At 42.9% G+C, this 12,384-nt stretch overlaps 1 protein-coding gene and 1 non-coding gene across 4 annotated transcripts in view; one reads left to right on the top strand and one right to left on the bottom strand.

Annotated features, from left to right (window-relative positions):
* Nucleotides 1–26: 26 nt before the first annotated feature.
* The window catches only part of Adam32 (ADAM metallopeptidase domain 32), a 109,765-nt gene continuing 97,407 nt past the window's right edge, over nucleotides 27–12,384 (top strand). For 2 of the 3 annotated variants that reach the window (XR_001841542.3, XM_039094670.2), the window contains exons 1-2: nucleotides 27–157; nucleotides 12,154–12,218. Coding sequence is in view for 2 of the 3 variants with exons in the window: in XM_039094670.2 (XP_038950598.1) it covers nucleotides 43–157; nucleotides 12,154–12,218 (180 nt within the window). In the remaining variant the exon portion in view is untranslated. 3 annotated transcript variants of the gene reach the window in all.
* On the bottom strand, nucleotides 11,929–12,031 carry LOC120097663 (U6 spliceosomal RNA). The gene has a single exon (XR_005495211.1). It is a non-coding gene; the product is annotated as a U6 spliceosomal RNA (small nuclear RNA).

Consider the following 12,384-nt stretch of genomic DNA (forward strand, 5'->3'; position numbering starts at 1 on the left):
AACGTGGCCCTCGGTGGGCCCTGGCACGTGCTCCACGGCTCCATGCAACGGCTTTACAACTGTCTAGGTACTCCAGGAGACGCCATGCTGGGCGCCATGCTGCACACACTGCTGCTGCTGCTGGCGGAGCTGGGGGCCTTGCTGGCATCAGGACCCGGTGAGCGCTCCACAACACGGGTTCCCTGAGTTTGGGGGCGCCTTTCTAGTAGGTCTGTTGTGCACATAATAAAGCTCAGTGTACCCCAAAAGAACACTCCCAACAGTTTCTGCAAACTGCTTAAACTCAGAAAACCCCAGCTTCCACAGATAATTTTTCCAACACGATGCACGTGCAATAATTATTCGCCCAGAAATACGAAAGAAAAGACATCAGGCCACAAAACCCCAAGCTCAGAGATTGCAGAGGTGCATGTGGAAGCTGGGAAAGGGCAGAGTCTTGCTCGAGTTTTGCAATCAAGTAGGGCTCAGCAACTTGACAGGCTGTGATGTTCAAGCTGTTTTGAGTCCGGCGGTCCAGCATTTGCCAGCCCGGTGCTTGCCTCTAGCTCTGAGGTTCGCTAGTCTGTTGACGTTGTGGAATGCATCTTTTGAAAGGTGAAGGCAGGATATCAACATGGTTGGAGTTTGGAGTGTTCTCTTTCTGGTTTATTAGAAGTAGAAATTTAGGCTGGAGAGAAGGCTCAGCAGTTCAGATACTCTTCCAGAGGTCCTGAGTTCAATTCCCAGCAACCACATGGTGGCTCACAACCATCTGTAATGGGATCTGATGCCCTCTTCTGGTGTGTCTGAAGACAACAACAGTGTATTCATACATAAAATAATTTTTTTTTTAAAAAGTAGAAATTTAAGAATATACAGCAACATCCAAAATATCAGGCATCATCTCCTTTATATGTTGACATAACTAAGAACTCTTCTTCAGGGGGAAGAGTAGAAGGTTGGCATAGCTTTGCATTTTGTGGATCTCCTTCAATAAAGGACAACTAGATTGTACACCAACTGCTTCCAGTCTCGTGCTGCATGCGTGAGTTGAAGTAGAAAAAAGGATTAACCTGGAAGCCCTTTTCCAGATAATTGAGCTCTCTGCTTGCTACGTTCACACTGGAAAAAAACAGAAAAAGAATAATTGCAGTATAGAATCTAAAAACACACCAGCAAGCTTTGCTGTTCTTTTTAGTTTTAATTAAAATATGTCACTAACTCTTTTCCCGTTCCCCCCCTCTAACCTATCCACCCTAACTCCCTTGCCTCCTTATTTAATGTATATTAAATCTATCTATAGATATCTATATAGATATGTATATACCAGCAAACTTCATGAAATTCAATGGGATATCAATATTGAAGTTTGATTATTTTATGTGGGCATATTTTAATATTTTAATCTATTAATCTTTAATTTTTCAAACTGTGGTAAATACAGAACTTACCAACAGCATTTAAAAGATTTATCTTTTTAAAATTTAAACTTTATTTTACTTGTATGGGTATTTTGCTTGCCTTTGTCTGTGCACCACTTGTGGGCCTGGTGCCCTTAGGGGTCAGAAGAGGGCGACTCAGAGAAGATTCCCTAGAACTGGGGTCACTGGCAGTAGTGAGCCACCATGTGGTTGCTGGGAATTGAACCCGGGTCCTCTGGAAGAACAGCCAGTGCTCTTAACCTCTGAGCTATTTCTCCAGTCACTCAAACATTGTTTTTTGTTATTATTATTTTTTTTTTTTTAGAAAAAATCAAACAACTTTTCAAGGCAGCAGTTTTAGATTCATAGCAAAACGGAGCAGAAATCAGTGTTCGTGCATAGCCCCTGCTGTCTGTCCTCCCATGAGGGTCAACCGCTGGTGTAGCAGAGATGCATCTGCTCCAGGAATAGACCCGCTTGCACTTGGGTTCTGTACAAAGACGCCCATCCCTGCAGTATCGTGTAGGGAAGTCTCACTGACCTGAGAATCCTCTGTGCTCTCCCACTTGCCCTCCTCCCCACGATCCCTAAACGACCACCTTTTGCTGTCTGCTTTTTCCAGAAAGTTGTATAATTGGGATCATGCACCACGAAGCCTTGCGGACAGCTTCCTTTTCTTTTTTTTCTTTTTTTCTTTTTTTTTTCTTTTTTTCTCTTTTTCTTTTCTTTCGGAGCTGGGGACTGAACCCAGGGCCTTGCGCTTGCTAGGCAAGCGCTCTACCACTGAGCTAAATCCCCATCCCCGGACAGTTTCCTTTTCACTGGAAGGATTTATTTTAGACTTCTTGATGCCTCTTGCTGGCTCGATAGCGTATTTCTTCAGAGCATAGAAAATACCCATTCCGCTGTCCATGTCAAGCACAGCTTATCTATTTAGTTACGGAAAGAGGGCTCAGCGGTTTCTCAGTTTGAACAGTGGGGAAGACAGCCGCTGTCCACACTCTTGCTCAGGTTGTAAGGGGACCCAGTCTTCCATTGCTTTGGATAGTTACCTGGTGTCACCAGGATGATAAGAGAATATGGTGATACAGTGGTGTCTTGTTCTAATTAACAGTCTCTCAATGGCATATGCTGTTGAGATCTGGACATTTGGTTCTGAGCCTAGCCTTTGATGTTGCTCTATCTTTTCAGCCCTGCTGCCAAAATCTTTTTATAGACTTACTTTCTCTTTAGTGTCTTTTGAGAGGTGTCTTTTTCAGGTTATTCCTCAATTTTAAAATCTGGGTTGTGTGCCACTATTTAAAAACAAATCCTTGGGGCTGGGGATTTAGCTCAGTGGTTAGAGCGCTTACCTAGGAAGCACAAGGCCCTGGGTTCGGTCCCCAGCTCCGAAAAAAAAAAGAACTAAAAACAAATCCTTGTATGTTTTAGGTAATAATCTTTTATCAGATGTGCTTTATTTTACTTTTAACCTTTTTATATGTGTGCATATGGATGTATGCGCATAGTATGTGCATGTGTAGTATATGGGTACATGTTTGTATAGTGTGTATGTGTCCATGTGTGTGTGTGTGTGTGTGTATGTGTGCATTTGTGGGTAGTGTCTATGTGTATAGTATGTGTATTATGTGTGTGTGCATAGTGCTTTTATGCATGTAGAATGTGTATGTGTGCATGTGTGTGTAGTGTATATATGTGTATAGTGTGTATGTGTATAGTATGTGTATGTGTAGTATGTATCTGTGTGTATGGATGCATGATACAGAGATCAGAGGACAACCTCAGATGCCTGTTTTTTCCTTCCACTTTATTTAAAGGTGTCCCCTGTTTTTCACTCTGCATACCCCAGGCTAGCTGGCCCAGAACTTCTGGGGGTTCTGTCTCCACATCCAGTGTCTGTAGGATCCCTGGAATTACAGGTGTGCCTTCCCATGCCCACCTTTAGTTGGCTTCTGGAGATTTGAGCTCAGGACTTTAATTATACCTGAGTGATGGATTCTTTATCTACCCAGCCATCTCCCCAGTCCACATCTGCTTTTTGAAGGACATTTTTCTCTTGGTCTTTGCCTTTCCTCTCATCCCCCTGGGCTTACCTCTCCCAGAGCGTAAGTTTTCTCTCGTGCTCTTTATTACTGTTTTACTTCATTCCTTCCAATTCTGTCTTTAAACAATGTTTCAGAGGACACAAGATGTGGCTATTTCCTATAGGAAACATGTTGCAGTGACTTCTTAAAGTCTTCCTCCTGTGTAGACATTTTATCCCCACTGACAAAGCATCCGCCTGTCTTGCTCTCACCCCAGCTGGAGGACCCACCAGCCTACTTTCTGCTTCCTCTATGCACTCAGAGTTTTTGAGATTCCTGCCTGTGACAGGGTTCGTGTGACTTTTCTCAGTCCCTGTCGTTGGTAAATCTGAAGCAGGGCCTCCTCCAACACTGGTGTGAGCCACCAAGATGGCTCCGGTGCGATGTGTCGATATGATTCCGTTCACCGTTGCACGCTCTATTTTGTGGATGGGTCATATACGATGCATATAGCACATTTCATTGAAAATCCTCAGAGTTCTGAGTGGGTTGCATTGGGTTGACAGGTATTTGAAGCCTATCTGAAAATTTTAATTAAGAAGAATTTAGGGGGGCTGGGGATTTAGCTCAGTGGTAGAGCACTTACCTAGGAAGCGCAAGGCCCTGGGTTCGGTCCCCAGCTCCGAAAAAAAGAACCAAGAAAAAAAGAAGAATTTAGGTATAAGAACACTGCTTATCCTTGTTCAGAGGGTCTTCTAGAGTCCATTCTTTTCTCTATTCATTTCTTCATTTCCTTACTCCTTAGGTCTTGCACAGTTCCTTTGATTTTTTTTTTTTTTTTTTTTTTTTTTTTTAGTCACTTTCATGAATGGGATCCTTTTAAGAATGTAACCTGCCCGTTACTGGTACTAATCAAGCACTACATGAATCTTACGCTCATTCGCTGTTGCTCTGTTGTTGATCCCCATTTGTTGTTGTGGATTATCATCGTATCAGCTTCTATACTCGTCCCTCAGTTCCAGGCTGAGGCTGATCGGTAACCAGTAGGTGGGACCGCGGTGTACTGGCTTAGCTCCCACCTTTACCAGTAAGGGCCTCTACTGGGCAGATGTCTCTTACACAGACAAGTCCTCTCTGTGGGGATTCAGTTCTCAATTGAAACTTTGCGTTTTGACTTACCCTCACGAAGGGGTTTGGCTGTGAGCGCCATGGCACTTGTAGGGGAAGTCAGAAGACAATCTTGTGGAGTCAGCTCTCTCCTCTCACCTTTTATGTGGGTCCCAGGAATTGAACTGAGGTCAGGGCATGGCAGGCACCTTTACCCGTTGAACCATCTTGCCTGCTCGAGAGTTTCGTTACTGCGTGGTCATCTAAAAGAATCAACGACAAGGGTCTGTTTTGCTGAAACTTTTATCGGAGTGACCTGTAAAGAGCATTAAAAGCGTGCTTTTGTTTTCTTTGCCCGTTGTAGAATCCTATGCCTTTGGTATTTCTCTGTGTACAAAGGATTGGAGGAATAGCTTTGTTTCTCACTTAAAACTGCTGGAGGAATTCTTGGCCCTGCTTTAACATTTTGATGTACCGATTAAATTATTAAAACTTTACTTAGAATTTTGCAATTAAGATAACAGGTAGGTAAGCATATGCAGCTCCCACACACTGCCTTTGGCTTCATTATGGAAATTCTATTAGCTATGCACGGCAGATATGACTTCCATTATATCTTTATTTCAGAGGATGCCATATTCTTTGATTCAGCTAGTATATAAAACTACTCGAGGCTTTTTGATCTTCTGCCTTTCCATATCTTCCTTTGAGTCCTTCCTGTCTGTTCTTTTCTTTTCATATTGATTTATTAATTCTTCCTCCTGGACCATTCTTTTATAGTTACACTGTTTACTTCTCTCAATTTTTTTTTAAGGATTTATTTATTTATTATATATAAGTACACTGTAGCTGTTCAGACACACCAGAAGAGGGCATCAGATCTCATTACAGATGGTTGTGAGCCACCATGTGGTTGCTGGGATTTGAACTCAGGACCTCTGGAAGAGCAGTCAGTGCTCTTAACCGCTGAGCCATCTCTCCAGCCCCAATTTTTTTATTTGAAGTCATCTTACAGTCTTCTTTAGAAATTCTTGCTAAAGGGTTGGGGAAATGGTCAGTACCTAACCATGCTTGCTGTGCAAGCATGAAGCCTTGAGGTCAGACCCTCTGTACTTTTGTTAGAAGAAATCCAGATGTTGCTACCTGCACCTGTGATTCTCATGCTTGAGTGGGGTTTAGAGGGAAAGACGCTGAGATAGAGGGATTTCTTGGGCTTGCTGGCTAGCTAGCCTAGCCATAAAATTGGTAAGCATCAGTTACAGACAGAAACTCTCAAGGGAAAAGGCAGAGAGAGGGAAAGGGAGGGGAAGGGGGGAGGACAAGGGAGAGGGAGGGAGGGGGGAGGGGAGAGGGAAGGAGAAGGAGAGAGAGATAGAGAAGGGTACTAGTGACCTCTCTGTCTCCACGTACCACACATGTGCGCGCGCACACACACACACACACACACACACAGGAAAACTATTAAAGTGAATTTCACATAATAAACTATTTCGAAGTAAACAGTGGCTGTCAGTGAACTCCATCCTCTTTTCTTGATGCCACAGTGACCCTTAAGGTCACAAGCATTTATTCCCTCACTAGTATTTCTAAGCCACTAATTGAGAACTCGCAGACTTTCTGTGAGAAACAAATGCATTCTTGTTCCATGAGGGCCACCCAAGTTTCGGGGGTTTCTGTATTACTGTCACATGGTTTTCTTACCCTCAAGAGATTGGTGCTATGGTTAAAATATGTGCCTGTGGCCTGACGCTGGGCAGTGAGTGACCGCTAGCAGGTCACAGGAAAATCGACACCTGTTGAGAAGACTAGGGTCTGTTAGGGATGTTACCAAGTAGTCTCCACTAAAACACTATGAAAAAATGTAACAGGCTCTGTTCCCCAGAGTAAAGGACGCGCATCATGTGGGCAGGGCCAATGGCTGGGTTTCATGGCCCAAGATTGGCCACCACTCAAAGAAAGAAGTCATCTTCAGAACCAATTAGCCAGATTAGATTAACAGTAAAGACAATAAAGACGCTCAGGACCTCGGGTCCTTCCAGGATTTTAAGTGGTGACAGATTCCAGATCCTGAATAGTGATTGATTGAGCCTCAGTTAAAACAACAACAATAGGGGTTGGGGATTTAGCTCAGTGGTAGAGCGCTTGCCCTGGGTTCGGTCCCCAGCTCCGGAAGACTTCTCTCGGCTCACAGTCGAAGTAGTGCGATAGTAGTTGCTAGCGCGTTCTTTATAGTCTTTGCATAGGGCTTCTCAGTGTGTGTTCTCATGTGTACCCCCAAAAGTTGTGCAGAAACAATGGCTTTCCCACACTGGATGTTCATGGAGAGTCTCTCCTGAGCGTTTTCACAACTCAAAAGGAATGGTGAACCCCGAATGGTTTCTCGCAGCCCTTAGGAGGTGCGCATGTACCTCTATTTTTTTCGAAGCCCCTCAGAAAGCAGGAAGTGTCCCTGTTGTAGAAATTACTTAATCTTCTGCCTTTGTTATAGAAATTATTTTTAATCTGCTCTGCCTTTGACACATACGCCTTTATTTTTACAATAAGCCACAAACAGCACAAGAGCTGGGCGGATACCTCCCCTCCATGCTATTAGAATTTACTTTCCTATTGATAACCCCAAGTTATTACTTGCTATGTTTGATCTGGGCTGCTCTTAACTCCAAACAGTGGGCCCTTGGGGCCATGTTTTTATGGCTCATCTAACCCATGGCAGCTTCTCCTTCCTCCTCCTGCATCATCTTCTTCCTCTTGTAGTTCTCCTCTTCCTCCTCCAAAACCAGGAAACCTAACCCCTGCATAGGTCTGCATGCAGGGCAGACTCCAGGTCTCGAGGGCCTGCACTTAGCATTATAATACACTTAAAGACAGTCCCCATACTGTTCGCATTTATAGGGTTCCTCTCAGGGAAGAGCTCTTGCTTGGTATGATACATCCCTGGTCATTCTACCATGTCTTCAAAACTTTTCTGAACCACACGCGTGCTTTCGACACTCCATACTTCCCTTGGCACTAGCTCCTTCCTGTGGAAGAACAGATGATTGTCAGGGCAAACCCTCCCACACTCCATCTCCAAGGGTTTTGCTGTGGTGGTTTTGAAGTCAAGATAAATGAAGGCTTTCCCACCACCCCTGAATGTATAATGGACTCTTGCTGTATCCCCGACACCCACATGGTTTGTTGTTCTAGGTGTAACCTGATAGGTTAGATGAGATAATTAGCAGATGGAGGCTTTTACACACTTGCAACCTTCTCTTGTCTTCAACCCCAGAAGTCGACTTCTTGCTTTTGATTGGGATCTGGAATCTTGTTGAAGGTTTCTTTGCATTAACTGTTCTCTCTGCCTTTACAAGGTCTTTCTACCACATGTCTTCTCAGATTTGTCCCTGGTTTTTGGACTGACTTTCACGTCATGGCCTTTGTCCTTTTCTACTAAAATTCGGACTCTGGTCATTTGAAAGTATAGAAAAAAATTAGACTTTAGATCCGAGGTGAACTCTTAGTGTAATCTAGTTCGTTTTTCCAAGATATTCCCTCTCAGGGCAAATCTTGGAGCAGCATAAATGAGCGTCTTATCTCCCAAGTGAAGGAATGTGGTCATAATTACCCATTAAGTCCATGCTCTTGAGGATTTCTAGCATCATATATTTGCAGAATCTCCATCAATGCTGCCTTCCCATTCCCCCCACATCTTCACTACCTGGAGGATCCAGCAAAGCTACCCCTCCCATATGAAATTCACCATCACACCCTAAAAGCCACCGAGTCCCTTTGCTAGCTTTGAAGTCTCCCTCCCTACACTACAAAGTAGTACAGGCACCTGGGAGTGTTAAAGGACTAGGAAGAGCCCCAGAGTGGACTGCAGCACAAGGGTTCAGTTACTCATAGTTTTTGAGGGCTTTGCAACTATCTGATACTACCACATGCAAAAGAATATTGGGACCACACAAATCCTAGAGAAAATCAGAGAGAAGTTTGTATACCATGAAATACCACAATGTGGTAGAATTGTGTTGTCGGGAGAAACTTGCTACAATAAGCCAGAGAGCATTCTATTGGAATTGCAACAGTAGTAGTAGTAGTAGCAGCAGCAGCAGTAGTAGTAAAAGTGGTAAAAGTAGTAAAAGTAGTAGTAATAGTAGTAGTAGAAGTAGTAGTAATAGTAGTAGTAGAAGTAGTAGTAGTAGTAGCAGTGGTAGTAGTTATAGTAGTAGTAGTAAAAGTAGTAGTAATAGTAGTAGAAGTAGTAGTAGTAGTAAAAGTAGTAATAGTAGTAGAAGTAGTAGTAATAGTAGTAGTAGTAATAATAGTAGTAGTAGAAGTAGTAGTAGTAGTAGCAGCAGCAGCAGTGGTAGTAGTTGTAGTAGTGGTAGTGGTAGTAGTTGTAGTAGTAGTAGTAGTAGTAGTAGTAGTAGTAGTTCCATTTGAATTCTGTTCTATTGGAAACACATGATTCTTAGGCCAGCCTGTAGGCCCACTGTTTCAGTAACATAGAGCTACCGATCACTCTACTAATGCATGTGCCAGAAGGACCAGACCTTTTTGAGTGCTGCTATCTGACAGCGTCCACTTCCACGCCCAAGTCTTACACAACTGTCACATCTCCTCCGTAATTAAATTAGTCTGGAGTACGTGTTATTTGGTACCCAACCTCTATTAGGAGGAAGAGGTGAGGCGGAGAAATATGAATGACGGGCTTGCTGCCTCCCATGATCTAGCTCTAGTTTGGCCTCTGGGTATTTAAATCCACATTCACTTTTCTCAGCATTAGTAAGCTATCGAGAAATGTCATGCGAATGACGCGCTGCCTCATAATATCCTGGAAAACTGTCTAAATTCATTTACAGAGCAAGGTTCTTATTACTGGGAGGCTTTCCTTAGTGTCCAGGCTTTGGAGGACCAACCACAAACGGTTTGTAAGGTGACAGTGGCTGGGTTTATGAGGACTATGAGTGGCTGACTACAGCAGTGTGCAGAGAGTTCCGGTTACCAATCATCCAGTATCATCTGGTCAGAATCCGAGCTTCTTTTGGAACCCAGAAGTGAGCTTAAAAACATCCATAAAGGAATCATATATAATCATATTTTGCTTCCCTTTTCCTTCCATGAAGAAGTCCCACAGGTTGGTAGTTTAATAATGTATTGTATGTATTGTATTGTAATAATGTATTGGCTCATGGCTCTGGAGTCCAGAAGTCCGAAGCGGGGTCTGGGAATGCTGGTTCCTTTCGGAGGCCCAAAGGGTACACTGATCTAGGTTGGCTGTTGGCGGTTGTAGATTTTGTTTTTCGTTGTTTTTTTTTTTTTTTTTGTTTTGTTTTGTTTTTATGTGTTTTTAGGTTTGTGGTATAATGCACTGCCCCAGGCTCTTCTGCCTTTCCAAGTATCCATTGAGAAATCAACTGTTATTCCCATGTTGTTCCTTTACACATGACTCGAGTTTGATCTCCAGTTTTCAATATATTTTCTTTGTTTCCTGTTCTTCCTGTTCTAGCTATGACATGCCATGCCCGAGTTTCCTTTTTGGTCTCGTGTATCTGATGTTCTACGTGCTTCTTGTCTGTGTGTCTGTATGGGTGAGCCTTTCCTGGTTTGCGGAACATTGCGGAACAACATTGACCTGGGATTCTACCCTTCATCTATGCCTGTAATTCGAGGTTTCGGTCTTGTTATACTGTCCCATTTGTCCTCCACATTTCTTTCCAGGTTTTATTTGAAGTTGTCACATCACTGTTTACTGTAAATCCTCTGCTTTTCCCTTTACCGGGTTTTCTTCCTGACTCTCTCTGCATATGAGGCCTTCCCTTCAGTTGTCTGACTCAACCCTGTCTTTGCTTCCGCGTGCATTCTCATCAGCATTTCTAACTCTTTACTGAGTTCTGCTCTCAAATCGTGGGCTGTCTTACCATGTCCTTACGTTTGTGTTCTCTTTGACTTCACTCGGAAATTTGTTCTCTTTAAGTTAATTCTCTTTAGCTGTTGTTTCTTTGCGTCTTTTTTTTTTAAAAAATTAAAAAATGATTTATTTTACGCGTGTTGATGTTTTGCCTGTATATATGTATGTCTGTGTGAAGGTGTCAGATCCCCTGGAGTTGCAGACAGTTATGGACTGCTTGTGGGTGCTGGGAATTGAACCCAGGACCTCTTGAAGGAGCTTTTAACCATTGAGCCATCTCTCTAGCCTCACTTCATGTCTTTTTAAAAAATCCTCACACTTCGAAGTTATGGTTCTTTTAAATTCCACGTCTTGGCATTGATTTAGACACTGCCTTGGCTTTTCATGTTGTTTGTATTTTTGCAATGAGATCTAGGTATGCGGACTGTTTTTATTAGTTCTTTTTCTACTATGGACAGAGCAGGTTGGGGCTGAACACAGGACACTTGGCTCAGGTTGGGTCTAAACATTGGAAATGGCTTAGATGGAATAAGTCAGGTAGATACAGGGTGGTGGTTTAGCCAAGGATGTGCCTTTTTGTCCCGGCTGAAGTTTGGAGGTAGCGTGTAGAGTAGAGGGCAAGGCAAGACTCACTGGTCTAGATTATGGTACAAGGTGTGAAGGATCTAGCTGTGGAAAACTTGTGATATGGCACAGAGGGCCCATAGGTTGGGGTAGGCAGAGCGTATCTTGGATGCAACCTGGGCACTGAGGGGCATATGCAAGCAGGAGTGGCCAGACTAGGCCAGGGCACAGGATGTGGAACCAACCTTGCCTATATCTGAGTGACTAAAAAAGAGTGTGTGGAGGAGAGAATTGGATGTACTCACCCAGATTTACCCTGGTGAAGACTGTGCAGGGTCTGGCCAGGCATAGAGGTTTGTAGTTGTGATAGTTTTAGCCTTTCTTTACCCTTAACTCACATGTTTGTTAGGCACAGTGAATGTAAGGAAATTAGCTTGCTCACGTTTTTCTTGCTGTGCTATACTTCCTGATAGCGGTGCGTGCTATCTTGTGTCCAGTATCATAAAACCCTTTTTCTTTTTAAGATTTATTTATTTTATTGACACACCAGAAGAGGGCATCAGAACTCATTACAGATGGTTGTGAGCCACCATGTGGTTGCTGAGGATTGAACTCAGGACCTCTGGAAGAGCTGCCAGTGCTCTTAACCACTGAGCCATCTCTCCAGCCTAAATTTCTACTTCTCAACAATGTCATTGGACCACAGCTCACCTTAGATTCGCTATTCCCCATCATTCCCCAACAGTCTGGTCACTTTCTAGTCTATCGCTTTAAATCTTTCATTTCAGCCACGTTTTCTTGAAGCAAGGGTGACTCTGATTGGCCTATGTCTGTCTATGTGCTCCTGTGAACAGTAAGTTCTGAGTTCATTGAGTGCCTCCTTTTGTCTTTCATGACAGTTTTGTCTGTTGGTCAAAGTCAGTGTTTTCAGTGTTCTGTTTTAAATATGGAACAATTCATGGACTTATGTATCATGTTTGACTAGGGGCCATGCTAATTTCTCTGGCTAATTCCAGTTTTAGTCCATAGACTCCTGAAGCTCTCTTCAGCGTTTTCAAAGCAGCACACAGAGACGAGCCACTTATTTTGGCTAAGTAAACCTCAGGAAAGAAACTGAACATTTAGTCAAAGGGAAGGTTACTAAATAATTTTCTTCTCTTTTCAGATTCTCAAAGTTCATTTCTAGAAATCATATTTCCAGAGAAAATTGAAGATAAAACAAACTCAGAAGTAAGAAACATTTTTCACAATCTACATTATTGTATAAAATTTCTTATTTGTATTGCATAGCTATAGAACACACAGATCATTCATATATATATGTATATATATATATATATGGATAATGGGTATATATTATCCATATATATATATATTGATAATGGGTATAAGGGTC

Source organism: Rattus norvegicus, chromosome 16 (genome assembly GCF_036323735.1).
Source record: "Rattus norvegicus strain BN/NHsdMcwi chromosome 16, GRCr8, whole genome shotgun sequence".
NCBI classification, from domain to species: Eukaryota; Metazoa; Chordata; class Mammalia; order Rodentia; family Muridae; genus Rattus; species Rattus norvegicus.